The sequence below is a fragment of the Eriocheir sinensis genome, chromosome 60 (assembly GCF_024679095.1).
Source record: "Eriocheir sinensis breed Jianghai 21 chromosome 60, ASM2467909v1, whole genome shotgun sequence".
NCBI classification, from domain to species: domain Eukaryota; kingdom Metazoa; phylum Arthropoda; class Malacostraca; order Decapoda; family Varunidae; genus Eriocheir; species Eriocheir sinensis.
The window spans coordinates 2,901,180-2,921,179 of record NC_066568.1 but is presented as its reverse complement, the minus strand read 5'-3'; the positions used below and the strand labels follow the sequence as shown (position 1 = coordinate 2,921,179).

The following is a 20,000-nucleotide window of genomic DNA, read 5'->3' as shown; positions in this document are numbered from 1 at the left end:
TGAGAGACTGCGGACCATCTTCTTCGTCTCAAACTTTGCCTGTAACTCAATTGAACTTTTGGATTCAACAGCCTCCTTAGTCGTCTCGGGCTCTTCCAATACTTGATGCACTTATTGGGGAAGCGGTTTTATTATTTTTTTGTATTTGTTTCTTTTCATCTTCGTCTTTTCTTTCACCTTCATTTTCATGGTTTCTAGGTGTGTGTGTGTGTGTGTGTGTGTGTGTGCGTGCGTGTGTGTGTGTGTGTGTGTGTGTATGCGTGTGTGTTGAGGTATGCCTTCTTGTCAATCTGCCAAGTCTACAACCCCCTCCCACCCATTCTCTCTCTCTCTCTCTCTCTCTCTCTCTCTCTCTCTCTCTCTCTCTCTCTCTCTCTCTCTCTCTCTCTCTCTCTCTCTCTCTCTCTTTAATCTTCCTTTATCCACATTCCTCTCCCTTTCTCTCCCTTTCTTTAATCCTTCTCTCTTCTCTCCATCCCTTCTTCCCTCCCTCCCTCCCTCCCTCTTTCCTTCCCTTCGCCCTCCTGTCTCTCTCTCTCTCTCTGACAAGTCTCTTTAAAGGGCATCCGAATAGCAAGTTAGAGAGAGTTCAAATCACGCCATAATGTTTTTGCTCTTCATGTAATTATTCTTAAAGAGAGAGAGAGAGAGAGAGAGCAAACAGAAATGAGACCTAGTGAATGATTTAAGAAGACAGACCGAATGAGAATGAGAGGAGGAAGCTGAAGAAGAAGAGGAGGAGGAGGAGGAGGAGGAGGAGGAGAAGGAGAAGGAAGTCGAAGAAGAAGAGGATGAAGGAGGAGGAGATGGAGTTCGATAATTAAGTGAGAGAGAAGAGACCACAACAAGAGGAGGAGGAGGAGGAGGAGGAGAAGGAAGAAAAGGAAGAGGAGGAGGAGGAGGAGAGAAAAGGTAAAAGTGAGATAAGATTGAAGAGAGAGAGAGAGAGAGAGACGGGGGGAGGTCAGGTCACCACAAGCTCTCTCGGGGATAGCCAATAGTAGGGGAGCTATGACCCCCACCCCCTCCCTTTCTTGGTCCGTGATTGGTTCCGGCGTGGGCGTGGTGCGCGCTGATTGGACGAGGCGTGTTGGGGGGATGCCAGAGTCGCTTTTTTCTTTAATCAATTACTCAACTTTTTTTTCATTTATTTTTGTGTTTTTGTTTCATTTTTATAACTTTTTTGTCTTTTTTTTTCTTTCTCTAATGTTGTTTTAATGTTTTTTTTGTGTGTGTGTTTTGTATTAATATTTTCTTTTCAACTTTTTCCTCTATCACCGTTTTTCTCTCTGTTCTAATTCCGTCCATATCTCCTTTTCATTCTTTTCACTTTCCTAAACTTTTCATTTTTCTAATTTTCATATCAGTCTTCTTTTTTTATTCCTTTTCTTCCTGTTATTTTTCTTTTTCATCTTTTTTCTCTTTTCCTTTTCAATTTCTTCTCCACCGCCGTTTTTCTCTTTTTAAACTTTTCATCTCTCTAATTTTCATGTTATTTTGTCTTCTTTTGATTCCTTTTCTTACTGTTTTTTCTCTCTTTTAGTTCCTTCATCTTTATTTCTCTTTTTCCTTTTCAATTTCTCCTCTATCCCCGTTTCTCTTTCTGTGCTATGTCCATTTTTCTCCATCTTTAGGTCAATCAATCGTTCTGTTATCCTCTTTCTGTGTCCGTGTTCCAATATTTTTCCCCGTTATCAATTTCTGCGTTTCTTCCATGATTTCCTTTTTTCCATTCATCGTATTAAATTCTGCATCGTTTTTTGTTTTGTTTATTCTTTGACGTTTATATATTTTCATTTTTTTTTGATATTTTTTTCACGTTTCGCTTTCCAATTTATGTTCTTTTCTTTTTTCATTCATCTGCTTTCTTTTTTTCTCTTTTTGTTTTCCTTCTTTTTTGTAATTTCATCGTTTATATATTTTCATTTTTTTATATTTTTTTCACGTTTCGCTTTCCAATTTCTGTTTTTTTCTTTTCCATTCATCTGCTTTCTTTTTTTCTTTTTGTTTTCCTTCTTTTTTGTAATTTCATCGTTTATATATTTTAATTTTTTTACATTTTTTTCACATTTGTTTCGCTCTCCAATTTCTGTTCTTTTCTCTTTTTCATTCCTCTGCCTTCTCTTTTCCTTTCTTTTTTTGTTTTCCTTTTCTTTTTTGTAATTTCATCCTTTGTTCCTCTTTTTCTCTTATTTCTTTCATTTATTTTAATTCCTCTGCCTTCTTTTTTCCTTTCTTTTTTTTATTTTCCTTCTTTTCATTCTTTGTTCCTCTCTCTCTCTTATTTCTTTCATTTCTTTCTATTATTTCGAGGTATCAGAAAGTGGGTCTATAATTTGGGTGTTCTAACTTTGTCTGTCTGTCTGTTTAATTTCCTTTGTGTTATTTTGGCTGTCTGTGTCTGTCTGTTTGTCTAAGCCTGCATCCGTTTGTCCTTCTCTTTGTCCCTGTGTCGTCTCTCTCTCTCTCTCTCTCTCTCTCTCTCTCTCTCTCTCTCTCTCTCTCTCGTCAAGGATTGCACAAAACCAGTCCTTATTTAGCATAACTTGTGTCAGATTTGAGAGAGAGAGAGAGAATTGCTTGACTTCAGCATTGCAACAAGTCCAAAGTTTACCAATACTCTCTCTCTCTCTCTCTCTCTCTCTCTCTCTCTCTCTCTCTCTCTCTCTCTCTCTCTCTCTCTCTCTCTTACTCGTTTATTTTTTTATTTTAATTTTTTATTGTCACTCCATCTCTCTCTCTCTCTCTCTCTCTCTCTCTCTCTCTCTCTCTCTCTCTCTCTCTCTCTCTCTCTCTCTCTCTCTCTCTCTCTCTCTCTCTCTCTCATGGGGTTAGGGGTAAATATATTGATTGTGAGGAAAACTGGATAAAAAAGAGTTGGAGGAGGAGGAGGAGGAGAAAAATAAAATAAAAGGAAGAGGAAGAGGAGGAGGAGGAGGAGGAAAATATAGACGATGTAAAGGAAGAGGAAAAGAAAGAAAGGACAGAGGAGGAGGAGGAGGAAAAAAAAATAAAAAGGAGGAGGAGGAGAAGGAGGAGGAACATTGCGTAGTGTAAGACAAATGGAGGAAGAGAAGGAAGATATATAGGAGGAAAAGAGGAGGAGGAAGGTAATGGAGGAGGGAAGGAAGAGAAAGGAGAGGAAAGATAAATTAGGAGGAGGAGGAGGAGGAGGAGAAGGAGGAGGAGGAGGAGATATAGAGGACAAAGGAATGAAAGTATAATTTTGAGAGAGAGAGAGAGAGAGAGAGAGAGAGAGAGATATGTGTTGACAGAATGAATCATGAAAAGAATCAAAGATATAGACATGGAAAGAGAGAGAGAGAGAGAGAGAGAGAAAGATTGATTGAAAGAAGAAATAATGAAAAGAAAGAAATAGACATGGAGAGAGAGAGAGAGCAAGCAAGCATACACACAGCATATACCTCACCGACTCATCACCACTCACTAAGCATAACACACACACACACACACACACACACACACACACACACACAAGGCCCCTGAACAAGCATAACAAACACCATCTTGCGGGGCCCCTGATCGAGCGTTTGTAAAGACCCACTCAGTAAGCATTAAGGACGCACCGAGGAGGATCTGAAGGGCCACTCAATAAGCATTTAATCGAGCGACCTCTTGCCGAACGAATTAAGTCCTGAATTGACCCTCCTTTAGCGAGCGTAACGAGGGCCACTCAACAAGCATGACCACCACCTAGGGCCCCGTACCGAGCATAATATTCTCTTCTTTCTTTTCTTCTTTATCTTACTTTTGCAATTTTTTTTCTTAATTTCTTATCTATTTTTTTGTTTTCATCTTTTCTTCTCGTTGTTTTTGCTTCCTTCTTCCTGTTCCTTCTCTTCCTCCTCCTCGTTCTTCTTCTCTTCCTTCTCTCTCTCTTTCATACCGCCCTTCTCATCTTCCTCTCTTCCTTCCGTCTCTTTCTTCTCACTTTCTTCCCTTCTCTTCCTCCTCTTCCTTCCGTCTCTTCCCTACCTCCCTTCTTCCCTTCGCCTCCTCCTCCTCCTTCTCTTCCTTCTCTCTCTCTTCCATACCGCCCTTCTCATCTTCCTCTCTTCCTCCTCTTCCTTCCGTTTCTTCTCTCCATCTTCTTCCCTTCTCCTCCTCCTCCTCCTTCCGTCTCTTCCCTGCCTCCCTTCTCATCTACTTTCCTCCTCCTCCTCCTCCTCCTCCTCTTCCTTCCGTCTCTTCCCTCTTCACCTTCTTCCCTTCTCCTCCTCCTCTTCCTTCCGTCTCTTCCCTACCTCCCTCCTCCTCCTACTCCTCAGAAAGCATGACCACCACATCTAAGGGCCCCGTAATGAGCTTAAACATCTTTTGGGCCACTCAGTAAGCACTATCACGATCTCTCAGGGCCCCGTACTGAGCATAGGCACATTTTTCTTCCTACGGGCCACTCAGCAAGCACCACCACCGTCATATATCAAGGCCCCTCACTGAGCATAACCCTCATTCTCTATTCATATGCCCTTAATCTGTGTTTGTGTGCCCTGATGGAGCATAATGAGACACTTATATATGGGCCACTTACCGTGCATAATCTCTATTCCTGTGCCCCGATAACCCATAATGAAGCTTTAACTTATGTATGGGCCACTCACTGTGCTTAATGCATGTTTGTGGCCCCGGACGAAGCATAATGAGGAACTTACTTATATATGAGCCTCCGTCTGTGTGTTCCCTGATGGAGCATAATGCATGGGTTTCATTATTCAGCGGCCACTCACTAAGCTTAATCTGTATGCGTCTCGTGGGCCCCGTAAGATGCATAATGAATAGTTAGAAAATGACTCTTGTTATAATTAATGTCTATAAATTAGTCAAGCAGTGCAGTCGCCTTTGATTTTATGTATTCAACCAGCAAACCATTCAGTGAGCATTCGAGTCAACCAACCACTCAGTCAGCTTAAGAGACCAGACCTCAGTACACCACTCACTAAGCATAACATTAGAAATCCACTCAGAAAGCATAACATCAGACAGCCAACCACTCAGTAAGCACAACATATGCACTCAGAAAGCATAACATCAGACAGCCAACCACTCAGTAAGCACAACATATGCACTCAGAAAGCATAACATCAGACAGCCAACCACTCAGTAAACATAACATATCCACTCAGAAAGCATAACATCAGACAGCCAACCACTCAGTAAGCATAACATATCCACTCAGAAAGCATAACATCAGACAGCCAACCACTCAGTAAGCATAACATATCCACTCAGAAAGCATAACATCAGACAGCCAACCACTCAGTAAGCATAACATATCCACTCAGAAAGCATAACATCAGACAGCTAACCACTCAGTAAGCATAACATATCCACTCAGAAAGCATAACATCAGACAGCTAACCATTCAGTAAGCAGAAATATCAGCCAACCACTCAGTAAGCTTAACAGACTTCAGTATACCACTCAGTAAGCATAACATTAGAAATCCACTCAGAAAGCATAACATCAGACAGCCAACCACTCAGTAAGCATAACAAATAGCCAACCGACCACTCAGTAAGCATAACAAAATCATCCACCCACTCAGTAAGCATAAAAGCGCAAAAACACCACTCAGTAAGCATAAAACGTCAGCCACCCACTCAGTCAGCATAAGAGAACTGCCAAACCCCCACTCAGTAAGCATGATAGAGGCGCCGGGTGTCCACTGAGCGAGCGTAAGCAACAAGCGGGCCACCACTCAGCCAGCATGAGGCGCGGGGCCACAACTGTCCACTCACGGCGCGTAATGGCCCGCAAAGGGAGAGACGGGGAGCGAGGAGACTTTGATTTAATTCTCTTCTCATTTTTTGTCTTTTTCCATTATTTTTCATTCTCTTTTCTTCGGTTTTCATTTTCATTCGTTTTCTTTTTTTACCTTTTCTTCCTTTTCCTTTTTCCTCTCCTTCCCTTTCTTCTTTTTTTTTCGTCTTCTTTCTTTTCCTTTTCTTCTCTTTTCCTCTTCGCTTTTCATCTCCAGACGTTTTTATTTTATTTTCTGTTTCATTTCCTGCATTTTTTCTCTTCTTCCTCTTCCTTTTTTTTTATATCGTCTTTTCCTTTTCCTCTTTCTTCTTCTTTTCCCGCATTTCACCAACATAAGTTTTTCATTTCTTCTTTTTCCTCCCTCCAAATTATTTTCTTCCTTCTTCCTCGTCTTCCTTTTCCTCTTTTTTTCTCCGCTTTTCATCTTCATACGTTTATTTTTTGCATTTCCTGCTTTTCGTTCCTCCTTTTCATTTAATTTTCCTCCTCCACTTTCCTTCTTTTTCCTGTTTCTTTCTTCTCCCTTTTATCTGTGACGTAAGGAATAAAGTGGCAAAGAAAATAAATAAAGAAAGAAAATGGAGAGGGAAAAGAAAGAAGAAAAGTCAAAGAAAATAAGTAAAGAAAAAAGAAAATGAAGAAGGGGAAAGAAAGAAAGCAAAAAAAAAAGTTAAGAAAGAAAGAAAAATTGGACAGGGGAAACAAAAACCAAAAAAAAAAAATAATAATAATAATAATAATAATAAAAACTGTAATAAACTTTTTACTTCTGTTTCCACACTTCAAAAAGTTTACAATGGGGGAAAACACACACACACACACACACACACACACACACACACACACACACACAAAAGTTTACATACACTATTCATTTAAGTAAACAAACAAACAAATATTAAATAAAAGAAATAGTGTTATGATAACCTCCCCCTCACCCCCTTATGCCTTTTGTTAGAGAGAGACAATCTCGTGGAAGCTGCGCCTGTCTTCTTGTCTTCTTCTCCCATTGTCTTCACGGAGGAGGAGGAGGAGGAGGAGGAGGAGGAGGAGGAAAAGGTGTAAGAGAGTATAGGAAGAAGGAGTTATATAGGTAGGGAAAGGAAAGGAAGAGGAGGAGGAGGAGGAGGAAAGAAATGTGAAAGGGAAGAGAAAAAGGAGAAAGGATATAAGAAAGGAAGAAAGAGGAGGAAGAAAAGAAGAAAACGGGAAGAGAAGAAAAGAGGAGCGGAGAGAAAAGTAGGGAAAAGGAATATGGCAAAGGAAAGGAGGAAGAGGAGGAGGACGTAGAAAGAGGAGAAGGAGGGAGAGAGAGAAAAAGGAGTTAACAAGGAGAGAAAAGGAGAAGAAAGGGAGAGGAAAGAGCTGAAATGGAGAGGAATGATGTAGAGATAGAGGTGCCGGGAGGAGGAGGATGGGGAAGAGGAGGAGGAGGAGGAGGAGGAGGAGGAGGAAGGATAAAAGGAGGTAGGAATATATATCTTTATGTAGAATAGGTGTGAAAGGAGGAGGAGGAGGAGGAAATGGAGAGAGAGAGAGAGAGAGAGAACCTAATAAAACGCATATTCTCTCTCTCTCTAAGGTCATTGTTTATCTTTCCTTATCCTCTCTATTCCGTGATTCGCTGCGTCTCTCTCCCTCATGACCTCTCTCTCTCTCTCTCTCTCTCTCTCTCTCTCTCTCTCTCTCTCTCTCTCTCTCTCTCTCTCTCCAAGGTCAGATAGACGGAGAAACACACCCAGAAAGTTCTTGCTTGCCGAAAGAGAGAGAGAGAGAGAGAGAGAGAGGCAAACAAGTACATTACCACGCAAAATATATCCAACGTAACCTCCACAGTTTCTTCTTCCTCCTCCTCCTCCTCTTCTGCTTTCTTCTTCTTCTTCTTCTTCTTCTTCTTCTCGTATAAACATAAAAACTAGTTCGCATATCCTGTTGGGGAGGAGGAGGAGGAGGAGGAGGAGGAGGAAGAAGAAGAGGAAGAGGAGGACCTAATTCTTCACTTTACAGCTTCTACTACTACTACTACTACTACTACTACTTCTACAACTACTAATACTACAACTTATATACATCAACTTCTCCTCCTCCTCCTACTACTACTACTACCACCACCACTACTACTACTACTACTACTACTACTACTACTGCTACTACTACTACTACTACTACTTGAACAAAGGAATATAACTTAAGGGAGTGGTAGTGAGCAACAGAGCGTCGATACACACACACACACACACACACACACACACACACACACACAATTTAGTTCTCGTAAAATTGTTATGGTAGAACTATTGTATATATGTATGTCTCCTCCTCTTCCTCCTCCTCTTCCTCCTCCTCTTCTTCCTCTTCCTTTTCTTCTTCGTTTACCTTTTGCTAATTGGATTTTCTTCACGTTCCTGCTTCCTCGTCCTCCTCCTCCTCCTCCTCCTCCTCCTCCTCCTCCTTTTCCTTCCTCTTCTTCGTCTTCTTTCTTCACGTATCGCTAATTAATATTCTCGCTGTTTCTTCCCTCTTCCTCCTCTTCCTCTTCTTCTTCCTCCTTCTCCTCATCTTCCTTTGCTGTTTCTCCTCCTCCTCCTCCTCCTCCTTCTCCTCCTCTTCTTCCTCCTCCTCCTCATCTTCCTTTGCTTTTTCTCCTCCTCCTCCTCCTCCTCTTCTTCTTCTTCCTCCTTCTCTTCCTCATCTTCCTTTGCTTTCTCTTCTCCTCCTCCTCTTCCTCATCTTCGTTTGCTTTATCTCCTCCTCCTCCTCCTCCTCCTCCTCTCCTTTATTTCCTTTCACAAATGAAGGAAATGAAGACTGAATGAGCTTGTGATGGAGGAGGAGGAGGAGGAGGAGGAGGAAGAAGATGAAGAGGAAGACGAAGACGACCAAGACCACTCCTCCTCCTCCTCCTCCTCCTCCTCCTCTTCCATGTTATTTTAAAGTGTTTATGGGGGAAGAAGTCACGTGTTTTCTCCTCCTCTTCTCCTCCTCCTCTTCCTCCTCCTCTTCTCCTCTTTTTCTTCGCCTCCTCCCTTCCTTGTTCTTCCATTTTGTGTTTATGTTTTCTTCCTCTAATTGGGGTTAATTGCACTAAATTGGGCTCTATTAGTGATGGTGGTAGCAGCAGTAGTAGTAGTGGTAGTAGTAGTAGTAGTAGTAGTAGTAGTAGTAGTAATGGTAGTAGTAGTAGTAGTAGTAGTAGTAGTAGTAATGGTAGTAGTAGTAGTAGTAGTAGTAGTAGTAGTTATATTGATAGTGGTTGTAGTTGTAATAGTAGTAGTGGTGGTAGTAGTAGTAGTAGTAGTAGTAGTGCTGTTTTTTTATGTATTTTCTGCAAGCACACACACACACACACACACACGTTTTCCCATGGCGTGACAGAGAGTGGAGGAAAGGGAGTGAAGGAGGGAGAGCAAAAATTCTCTCTCCCTCCTCTCCCTCTTCCTTCCTCCTCCTCCTCCTCCTCCCTCCACCAGTTATGATTATTGCACCAGTCAAGGTCCTTTTATCCCCCCCCCCTCTCTCTCTCTCTCTCTCTCTCTCTCTCTAAATTATAGTGTGTCACGTGTGTGCGTCTGTGTGTGTGTGTGTGTGTGTGTGTGTGTGTGTGTGTGTGTGTGTGCTAAAAGCGTCGGAACTGGCAGCTCTCTCTCTCTCTCTCTCTCTCTCTCTCTCTCTCTCTCTCTCTCTCTCTCTCATGAAAGATTAAATGTTTTATTCGGACGAAAGAGGAAGGTGAAAGAAGTTGAGGAGGAGGAAGAGGAGGAGGAGGAGGAGGAGGAGGAGGTGAACAAGAAGAAAGAAATTTATGTGCTCAACTTTCTATGTTAATTAATTCTTTTACCTCCTCCTCCTCCTCGCCCTCCTCCTCTTCATAATCATCATTTCTTTCAACTCCTCTTCATCTTCAAACAAACCCGAGTGTGTGTGTGTGTGTGTGTGTGTGTGTGTGTGTGTGTGTGTGTGTGTGTGTGTGTGTGTCCAAAACCAACAAACCGCCATGATGGTGTTTGGAATTTTTTTTTTTTATATATGAGTCATTTTACCTTGAACCCAACTCTCTCTGATCGATTTTCTGTATTTTTTCTATTCTCTCTCTCTCTCTCTCTCTCTCTCTCTCTCTCTCTCTCTCTCTCTCTCTCTCTCTCTCTCTCTCTCTCTCTCTCTCTCTCTCTCTTGTTTCTGAAGTTTTTTTTTTAGTAATGTTTTTTTCATTTTCATTCTTTTTCCGTCGTTCTATTTCATTTTTTTCATGTTTCATATATATTTCTTTTTTCTTCTTATCTTTCATTTCTTAATCCTTTTCCATCGGCCCTTATTATTTTTCTTTATTTCTTATTTCTTATTTATTTATTTCACACTCGTTCCTTCACACTTTTCGACACATTTCATTTTCTCTTTCTATACAAATTTCCAGTCATATATTAATCCCCAGTCTTACCTTTATTTCAAGTTCATATATTCTTCATTTAATATTGACTTTCAGCTTCTGGTTACAATCATTTTCATATATTTTAATTCCCTTCCTAAATATACTTCACAGATTTCTCAGACTCTCATATCATCATTGTTGTATTTCTCTCTAGTTTCTGCATTTCCAGTCATATATTAATTCCCAGTCCTACCTTTCAGCGTCTGGTTACAATCATTTTCATATATTTTAATTCCCTTCCTAAATATACTCCACAGATTTCTCACTCTCATATCATCATTGTTATATTTCTCTCTAGTTTCTGCATTTCCAATCATATATTAATTCCCAGTCCTACCTTTCAGCGTCTGGTTACAATCATTTTCGTATATTTCAATTCCCTTCCTAAATATACTTCACAGATTTCTCAGACTCTCATATCATCATTGTTATATTTCTCTCTAGTTTCTGCATTTCCAGTCATATATTAATCCCCAGTCCTACCTTTCAGCGTCTGGTTACAATCATTTTCGTATATTTCAATTCCCTTCCTAAATATACTTCACAGGTTTCTCAGACTCGCATATTATCGTTGTTCTATTTCTCTCTCAACGCTCTGTATTGATTTTCTGCCTTTGCCTCATCATTTATACATTCAGTCATTCCCTTCGTATTGTTCTGCTTCTAAATAAACATCTTAGTACAATATTTTTACACGTTTTCCTTTTCTTTTGTTGCTTCTTTCATTTTCATTCATTTTCTTTTGTTTTCTTTTTATTCTTTCATCTTTTCTTGCCTTTGTTTTCATTCTTATTATTATTCTTTTCTCTTCTTTTTTCATTTTTCTTCTTCTTTTCTCTTCTTTCTATCTATCTCTTCTTCTCTCTTATCAATTTCTTCTCTTCTTCTATTTAACTCTATTTCTGTTTTAATTCGTCTTCTTCATATTGTTTTCTGTTCTTTCTATCTATCTCTTCTTCTCTTATCAATTTCTTCTTTTCTTCTATTTAACTATTTCTGTTTTCATTTTTCTTCATATTCTTTTCTGTTCTTTTTATCTATGTCTTCTTCACTTATCAATCTCTTATTTTCTTCTTAACTATTTCTCACTTCATTTTCTTATTTTCTTCTTTTGTCTCCATGTATCTTCTTCTTTTCCCCTCATTTATCTTCTATTTCCTTCTTCTATCCTTCCTTCTTCTGTCTATCCACTTTTCTGTTTTCTTGGGAGACGTTTAAGAATTTGGACGCCTTTCTTTTATGCTTCTAAGTCGTGTTATGTTTATTTTTGTTCCCCTTTTAAATATTGACAAGTTTTTCTTTGACTCACGCTTCCCGTTTTCTCTTCCACAGAAAATGGAGATCTCAACCAATGGGGGACGTAGCTTCACCGTCTACGTCCAGGTAAGAGAGAGAGAGAGAGGAGTGACTGAAACATGAGCTTTATGGACTGAGAGAGAGAGAAACATGGCCTTTATAGCGCTAGGATTAAGGCAACAGGTAGGGAAAGTTGAAGGTAGGTAATTAGGTTAGGCAACAGGTAAGATACAACAGGTGATTGGTTAGGTAACGAAAGGAATGTAAGGGAAGAGGAGTTTCGAGTAAGGTAAGGTTAAGGTAAGGTTAGGTAAGGTTACTGAAAGGTGAATTAAGGTAGGTGAGGTAAGGTATTTTAAGGTAATTTTAGGTAAGGGAAGTAATTTTAGGTAAAGGAAGATTGAATTTCGAGTTAGGTAAAGTTAAGGTAAGGTTAGGTAAGGTTACTGAAAGGTGAATTAAGGTTAAGGGAAATGATTATAAAGGTAGGGAAGGCAAGGTATTTTAAGGTAATTTTAGGTAAGGGAAGAGAGTTTTGGAGTAAAAATGCAAAGTTAAAGAGTAAGGTGAGTAAGGTTACTGATTGGTGGATTAGGTTAAGGACAAATATAAGGAGTAGGTGGTAAAATTATTTTAAGGTAATTAGGTAAGGGAAGATTGAAATTCGAGTAAGGTAAAGTTAAGGTAGGGTTGGTAAAGTTACTAAAGATGAATTAATCTAAAGGGAAATAAGGATAAATTGGTTAAGGTAAGGTATTTTAAGGTAATTTTAGGTAAGGGAATATAGAGTTTTGAGTAAGTTAAAGTTATGGTAAGGTTAGTTAAGTTTACTTAAATTTGAATTAAGGTTAAGGGAAATGGATATAAGGGTAGGTGAGGTAAGGTATTTTAAGGTAATTTTAGGTAAGGGAAGATAGAGTTTCGAGTAAAAGGTAAAAAGTTAGGTAAGGTTAAGGTTACTGAAAGAGAACTGAAGGTAACTTTAGGAAGGGAAATGATTAGACCAGGTAAGGCAGACTAAGGTAATTTTACACGCAGATTTAACCTTAAATTACAAGGTAAGATTCGAGTATTTTAAGGGAAAGTAAGATTAGGTAAGGTAAAAGATCAGACCAGGTGTAATTAAAATTCCGGTACTACAAGGAAACGTAACATTAGGTAAGGTTAATTAGCTCAGGTGATGAAATATATATGTATCAGGTGTGTCGGGTAATTAGTGTGGGAGGAACACCTGTTTGTTGCTCATTAAGAGGAAAGTGATGCTGAGAGAGAGAGAGAGAGAGAGAATGAAAGGAAGAAAGACTGAAATAAAGAAAGGAATGAATAAAGAAAGAGAGGAAGGGAGAAAGAAAGAAAGAATGAAGGAAAATAAAGGAGGAAAAACAAAGAAAGGAGGAATGAAAAGAAGAAAATGAGAGAAAGGGCAGAAGAAAGAAAAGAGAAAATGAAAGAAAGGAAGAAAAAAGAAAAAGAAAGAAAAAGAAAGAGAGGAAGAGGTAAAAAGAATGTGCAAAAGGAGAAAGAATGAAGGAAAATAAACGAGGAAAAACAAATAGAGGAAGAATGAAAAGAAGAAAAGGAAAAAAGAAAAAGAATGAAAGAAAGGGAGGAAAAAGAAAAAGAAAGAAAGAAAGAGAAAGAGAGAGGCAAAAAGAGATAATGACATACATGAAGATAAAAAGTCGTAATAATCTTCTCTCCCTCCCCCTCCCTTTCTTTCTCTCCTCTCCCTCCTTCCCTTTCTTTCTCTCCCTCCCTCCCTCCTTCTCTCCCTCCGTAATTATTGTAAAATATTCAGAATCATAATTGCTTGTCATTATGAGAGAGAGAGAGAGAGAGAGAGAGAGAGAGAGAGAGAGAGAGAGAGAGAGAGAGAGAGAGACGGAAAGGCAGAAACAAATAATGACAGACAAAAAAAAAAAAAAACAAGCAAAAGAAATAGACACACACAGACTGAGGTATATCTATCTATCTATCTATCTGTCTATCTATCTTTGTTTTGAGTGCCGTAAAAGGAGAATAACCACTAACCGCCCTTTCCTCTCCCTTTTTTCCTCGGCAGGGTGATTTGACCAAGGCTGACCAGCGCGCAGTGTTCCTGACCGTTCACGACATGGGATGCAACCGTGAGTCTGGCAGGGGGGGGGGGGCAGGGAAGGGGCTGGGGTTGGCAGGGGGGAGGGGCTGGGGTTGGCAGGGAGTACAGGAAAATTGGGGGAGTCTGGCAGGGATTTTGGAAGGGAGATTTGGCAGGGTGAGTTAAGAAGGCTTGGTAGGGAAGGGAAGGGAAGGGGAACTCGTCTGGGGATTGGCAGGGAGGGGAAGGATAGGAGGTCTAGCAGAAAGTGTGACAGGGTTTTACTGGGAAGAGAAGAGCTGTCTGGCAGGGTAGGGAAGGGAAGGGAAGGGAAGAACTCGTTTGGGGATTGGCAGGGAGGGGAGGGATAGGAGCTTTAGCAGAGAGTGAAATAGGTTTACAGAGGAGAGGAGGGAAGGGAATGGAAGGGGGAGGTTGAAGTGGCCTAGTAGAGAAAGGAAATGGATATGGGGTGGGAGGGAGGAAGGGAGGGATGATTTAAAAGGGAGAGTCACCATTTATCTCAATCCCATCACCAGCATCACAACTCTCATCTCCCCACACACACACGGCACCACCACCACCACCACCACTATAATCATCACCACCAACAACAACAACAACGTGTAAACATCCCACAAACATCACCATCAACACCACGCCAACACCTTTTACAATCATTCACCACCACCACCACCATTACCATCACCACCTTTCACAGACAACACCCATCACCACCACCACCACCACTGCAGTCCTCTCACCTCCATCTACATCACCACCAGGCAAACCATTACTGCCATACCATCACCGACTACTTAGATTAATTTTGTCCCACTTTCTGATGCAAGAGTTTCGTGGGTCTGTTAAATCTCTCATCATTTACTTGTTACATTGCATGGGAGGAAGGTTTTAATCCCTATCAACACCACCTCGTACTTAGATTCATTTTGTCCCACTTTCTGATGCAAGAGTTTCGTGGGTCTGTTAAATCTCTCATCATTTACTTGTTACATTGAATGGGAGGAAGGTTTTAGTCTCCATTACTACCATACCATAGATTCAGTTTGTCCCACTTTCTGATGCAAGAGTTTCATGGGTCTGTTAAATCTCTCATCACTTACTTGTTACACTGCATGGGAGGAAGCTTGTACTCTCTATCAACACCATCATCACCACCGTCACCCTCTTCGCAGACTCGTCCTGGGCTGAGTTCGTGACCCACCCCGTTATGAGGGAGACCAAGGACCGATCTGTGTTCATCCACGTGGACATCCCCGGACAGGAGGACGGAGCTAAGGACCTGCCTAACGAGTGAGTACACCTGACCCCTTACCTGTCTGTCTCCTCCTCTCTGGTCTTCCCTTCCTCCCCTTCCCCTTCCTTCCCTGGTCTACCCTCCTCTTCCTTCCTATCTTCACCCCTGGTCAACAGATATGATTAATTAAGGAAGATAATGGAAAAAAGAAAGAAAGATGAAAAAGAAATGAAGAATGTGAAAGAAAATGTGAAAAGAATGAAAAGAAAAGTAAAAGATAAGAAGTAAAGAAGAAAAAAAAGTAGAATATTGTAGGAAGAAATTGATAAGAAAAATCCGTATACCCCTTTCCCTTCCTTTCCCCTTTCTTCCTCTCCCCCTTCCTTCCCTTCCCCTTCTTTCCCCTTTCCTCCCTTGGTCTTCCCTCCTCTTCCCATCCCTTGCCTCCCCTTCCTTTCCCTTCCTTTCCTCTTCTTCCTCTTTCCTTCCTTCCCTTCCCCTTCCTTCCCCTTTCCTCCCTTGGTCTTCCCTCCTCTTCCCATCCCTTGCCTCCCCTTCCTTTCCTCTTCTTCCTCTTTCCTTCCTTCCCTTCCCCTTTCCTCCCTTGGTCTTCCCTCCTCTTCCCATCCCTTGCCTCCCCTTCCTTTCCTCTTCTTCCTCTTTCCTTCCTTCCCTTCCCCTTCCTTCCCCCTTCCTCCCTTAGTCTTCCCTCCTCTTCCCATCCCCTTCCTTTCCCTTCTTCACCCGTGTCACTCATTCCCCTTCCTTTCCTGTTCTTCCTTTCCCCTTTCCTTCCCTCCACTGCCTACCCCCTTCCTCCCCTTCCTCTCCTCTTCTCCTTCCCTTTCCCTCGTTCATTATCTCTTTTCTCTCCCTTTCCTCCCCTTCCTTTCCCTTCCTTCACCCCTTCACACGTGTTCACTGTATTTGTTCTTTTAAAAACTTGTTCAATTCTCAAGTATTTGTATTCCTCGTCCAATTATAAGAGCAAATAAAAATGGAAATTCTTGACCCAAATAAGAGTGTCATTTTGTCTGTCTGTCTGTCTCTTTTTTTTCTTTTCTTCTCTACTCTCTCTCTCTCTCTCTCTCTCTCTCTCTCTCTCTCTCTCTCTCTCTCTCTCTCTCTCTCTCTCTCTCTCTCTCTCTCTCTCTCTCTCTCTTCTCTTCTCTCTCTCTCTCTCTCTCTCTCTCTCTCTCTCTCTCTCTCTCTCTTTTTTCCTTCTCTCTCTCTCTCTCTCTCTCTCTCTCTCTCTCTCTCTCTCTCTCTCTCTCTCTCTCTCTCTCTCTCTCTCTCTCTCTCTCTCTCTCTCTCTCTCTCTCTCTCTCTCTCTCTCTCTCTCTCTCTCTCTCTCTCTCGTGTAATTAGGGTGTGGCCCTCGTAAACTTTTCTCTCGTTTCTTTTAATTGCTAAGATTTTTCTCGCTTTCTTTCTCTCTTTTTCTTTCTCTCTTTCTCCTTCGTTTTTATTCCTTTCTTTCCTTTCTCATATATTTCTGATTTTAGGTTTTGTCTAATTTTTTTTTACTTTTTTTTCTTTTCCCTTTTTTAGTGTTTTTATTACAGTTCGTTTTTCTATACTTTTTCATTTATGCTTTTTTTCTTTTTTTTCTTTTTATTTCTCTCTCTATATATTTACTCCACTTTCCTCCATGTATTTTCTTTTATCAGTTTTATTTGTTAATTTCTACACGTGTTTTTATTTTCTTTTTAATATTCTGATACGTTTTTTTCTTTATTAGTTTCTTCCTTCAATATTTTCCTTTTCTTTTTCTTTATCTTTTTCTTTTTCTTTTCCTTCTTTTCACATTTTCTTTCACATTCTTCATTTCTTTTTCATCTTTCTTTCTTTTTTTTCATTATCTTCCTTAATTAATCATATTTTTGACGTGGGTGAGAGAGAGAGAGTTCATTAAATATTCCTTACCTAAGATACCGTAGAATGGCGTCTCGTGATTGGCTAGCGGGAAAGGAAGCTCTTCTCTGATTGGCTCTCCCTTCCCTCCCTTCCTTCCCTTCCCTCTCCCCTTTCTTTCTCTCCCTTCCCTTCCATTCCCTTCATTTTTTCCTCTTTCCTTCATTTGCTGTCCTTTCCTTTTCCTTCTTTCCCTTCCCTCCCTTCCTTCCTCTCCCTTCCCTTCCATTCCCTTCATTTTTTCCTCTTTTCCTTCATTTGCTGTCCCTTCCTTTTCCCTTCCATCCTACCTCGTCATTTTTTCCTTTTCCTTTTCTTCCTCTATTCGTCTATCCTATTTCTTTCTTTCCTTCCCTTCCCACTTCCTTCTTTCATTATTCCTCCTTCCTATTCTTTCCTTTTCTTCCTATTTCTTTCTTTCCTTCTCTTCCCACTTCCTTCTTTCATTATTCCTCCCTTCCCTATTCTCCCTTCATTTTTTCCCATTCCTCCTTTTTCCTTTCTTTCATTCCCTTCCTTTTCCTTCCTTCCTTTTTTTTCAGTTGACCCTTCCTCCTTTGCACCCTTCTCCCTCCTCCTTCCTTCCCCTTTCGTTCTTTCTCTTCCTTTCCTTCCTTTTCCTTTCTCTCTCTCCCGTCATAGAAAAAGTGGTGACGAATGGAATAAAAAGAGAAAGGAAAGAGGAAGAGGAGGTGGAGGAGGAGGAAGCAAGGAGGAAATAGGAAGAGGAGGAGGAGGAGGAGGAAACGAGAAGGAAATAGAAAGAATGATGCGGAATAAGAGGAAGAGGAGGAAGAAGAGGAGGAGGAGGAGGAGGAGGAAGGCTTAGGTCAAGAGAGGATCGGCATCTGTCATCTCCTTCTGGGCTGTCTGTGAACCTCCGCCGACCAGCTCAGGCGGCCCCCTTGTGGTACCCCCCCCCCTCAGGATATTAGCCCCCCCCCTTCCTTCCCCCCTCCCCCCATCACCCCTTCCCTCATTCTCCCTCCTTTCCCTCTCTTTCTCTTTGTATTTGATTTCTGATTTTTTTTCTTTCGTTCTTCCCATGTATCCTATGTTCTCTTTTCCTTTCTCCCTCCTCATTCTCTTTCTCTCCTTTTCCTTTCCCTCGCTTTCTTTCTTTTTATATTTGCTTTCTTCTTTATTTCTTTATTTCTCTCTTCCTTTCTCCCTCCTCATTCTCTTTCTCTCCCTTTCCTTTCCCTCTCTTTCTTTTTATATTTGCTTTCTTATTTATTTATTTATTTCTCTCTTCCTTTCTCCCTCCTCATTCTCTTTCTCTCCCTTTCCTTTCCCTCTCTTTCTTTCTTTTTATATTTGCTTTCTTCTTTATTTCTTTATTTCTCTCTTCCTTTCTCCCTCCTCATTCTCTTTCTCTCCCTTTCCTTTCCCTCGCTTTCTTTCTTTTTATATTTGCTTTCTTATTTATTTATTTATTTCTCTCTTCCTTTCTCCCTCCTCATTCTCTTTCTCTCCCTTCCTTTCTCTTCTTCTCCTATCTCTTCCTTGATCCCTTCCCTCCCTCCCTCCCTCCATCCCATATCTCCCTCTCTTTCTTCCTTTCTCCTTTTCTTCCTTCCTTTCTATTTCCTTCTTCCGATATCTTCTTACCTCTTCCTTTCCCTTTCATTTCATCATCCTCTCTCTCTCTCTCTCTGCTTTCCCTTTCCTTCCCTTCCTCCTCCTCTTTCCATCCCATATCTTCCTCTCTTTCTTCCTTTCTCCTTTTCTTCCTCTTCCCATTTCCTTCTCACCTTTCCCTTTCCTTTCCCTTTCACTTCATCCTCTATACTTTCCCTTTCCTTCCTCCTCCTCCCCCTCCTCCTTGCCCCCCCCCCCCCTTTCAGCTTATTGCACTGACATCCTCCTTAAGAAAAAATATATATATAAAGTTGTTGATATTACGATTTTACTTTTTTTTTTTTAACGTAAGAGAGAATTTTGTTAAGTAACTGTTTCCGACACGTGTTACTTTTTGCGTCTTACTTTTTTGCCGGGTGTTTTTTGTTGTCGAGATGTCTACTTTTTTTTTGTCGTGTTGTATCTACTTTTTTTGTCTACTTTTTCGGACTTTGTGGCATTACTTTTTACTTATTTCTTACTTTTTTCCTCTTCATCTCTCTCCCTTTTCCTTCCTTTCCCCTCTTTTTTCCATCCCTCACTCCCTTTTCGTTTCCCTTTTCTTTTTTCATTCATCGACTTCTCTGCTACTTTTCGTCATCTGTTTTCTACTTTTTTGTCAACTTTTCTCTCTGTATGTCAATTTTCTTACTTTGTCAACGTTTTTTCTACTTTTTGGCAACGTTTTCTTACCTGGTCAACGTTTTTTTCTACTTTTTGTCAATGTTTTCTTACTTTGTCAACGTTTTTTTTCTACTTTTTGTCAACGTTTTCTTTGTCTACGTTTTTCTACTTTTAGTCAACGTTTTCTTACTCTGTCAACGTTTTTTCTACTTTTTGTCAACGTTTTCTTACTTGGTCAACGTCTTTTTCTACTTCTTGTCAACGTTTTCTTACTTTGTCAACGTTTTTTCTACTTTGTGTCAACGTTTTATTCCTTTTCGTCAATTTGTTTGCTATTTTTCGTCAACTTTCTGCTGCTTTGTGTCAACACTTTTTTTTTTTTTTTGTCAACTAGTAATGTTTTGTTTTGTTTTGTTTGTCTTTTCTATTATTTTTGTTTTCTGTCGTCATTTAAAACTTACAAAAAAATGCCGTAGATTTTAATGATATTCGGAGAGACATAGTAACATAACATAACATCACATCGTAAATACATAGGAACATTACATAACATAACATCACATGACTCCAATAAGTAATACGTATGTCATGTTTTATTCCTTTATGTAGTTTAAAAGCTACAACGAAATACCTTAGACTTTAATCCTTATCTAAATACGTCAGGAACTTAATTGCGTATTCCTCTCTCCTCCACCTGTTCCTCTCCTTAACTGTTCGAGCTAATTCCATACTTTTTGTCTTTCTCCTATTCTTTTTTTTAACTAGAAAGAGGCAGCTCGAGGGTAAAATATAAAAAGGTTCATGTTAAAATCTGTTAAAAGTTGTTTGTGTTTCTTGAGACTTGCCAGAAAGCAGTAAATGATTATAGGGAAATTTATGAGGAAAAGTTGCTCGAAAGTATAAAGAAAAAAGTTAAAAAGATATGCAAGTTTTGAATATGGGCAAAATATAAAAAGGTTCATGTTAAAATCTGTTAAAAGTTGTTTGTGTTTCTTGAGACT

General features: G+C 40.2%; 1 protein-coding gene and 1 long non-coding RNA gene across 3 annotated transcripts in view; both read left to right on the top strand.

Annotated features, from left to right (window-relative positions):
- LOC126985724 (uncharacterized protein ZK1073.1-like) overlaps positions 1 to 20,000 on the top strand; it is a 68,722-nt gene that overhangs the window by 18,732 nt on the left and 29,990 nt on the right. For both annotated transcript variants that reach the window (XM_050840960.1, XM_050840959.1), the window contains exons 2-4: positions 11,543 to 11,593; positions 13,569 to 13,632; positions 14,780 to 14,897. In XM_050840960.1, the coding sequence (XP_050696917.1) occupies positions 11,543 to 11,593; positions 13,569 to 13,632; positions 14,780 to 14,897 (233 nt within the window). The remainder of the gene's footprint in view (positions 1 to 11,542; positions 11,594 to 13,568; positions 13,633 to 14,779; positions 14,898 to 20,000) is intronic.
- The window catches only part of LOC126985727 (uncharacterized), a 1,410-nt gene continuing 635 nt past the window's right edge, over positions 19,226 to 20,000 (top strand). Inside the window, exons 1-2 of the long non-coding RNA XR_007738994.1 lie at positions 19,226 to 19,796; positions 19,956 to 20,000. The exon at positions 19,956 to 20,000 is cut by the window's right edge and continues 635 nt beyond it. This is a non-coding gene — a long non-coding RNA (uncharacterized LOC126985727). The remainder of the gene's footprint in view (positions 19,797 to 19,955) is intronic.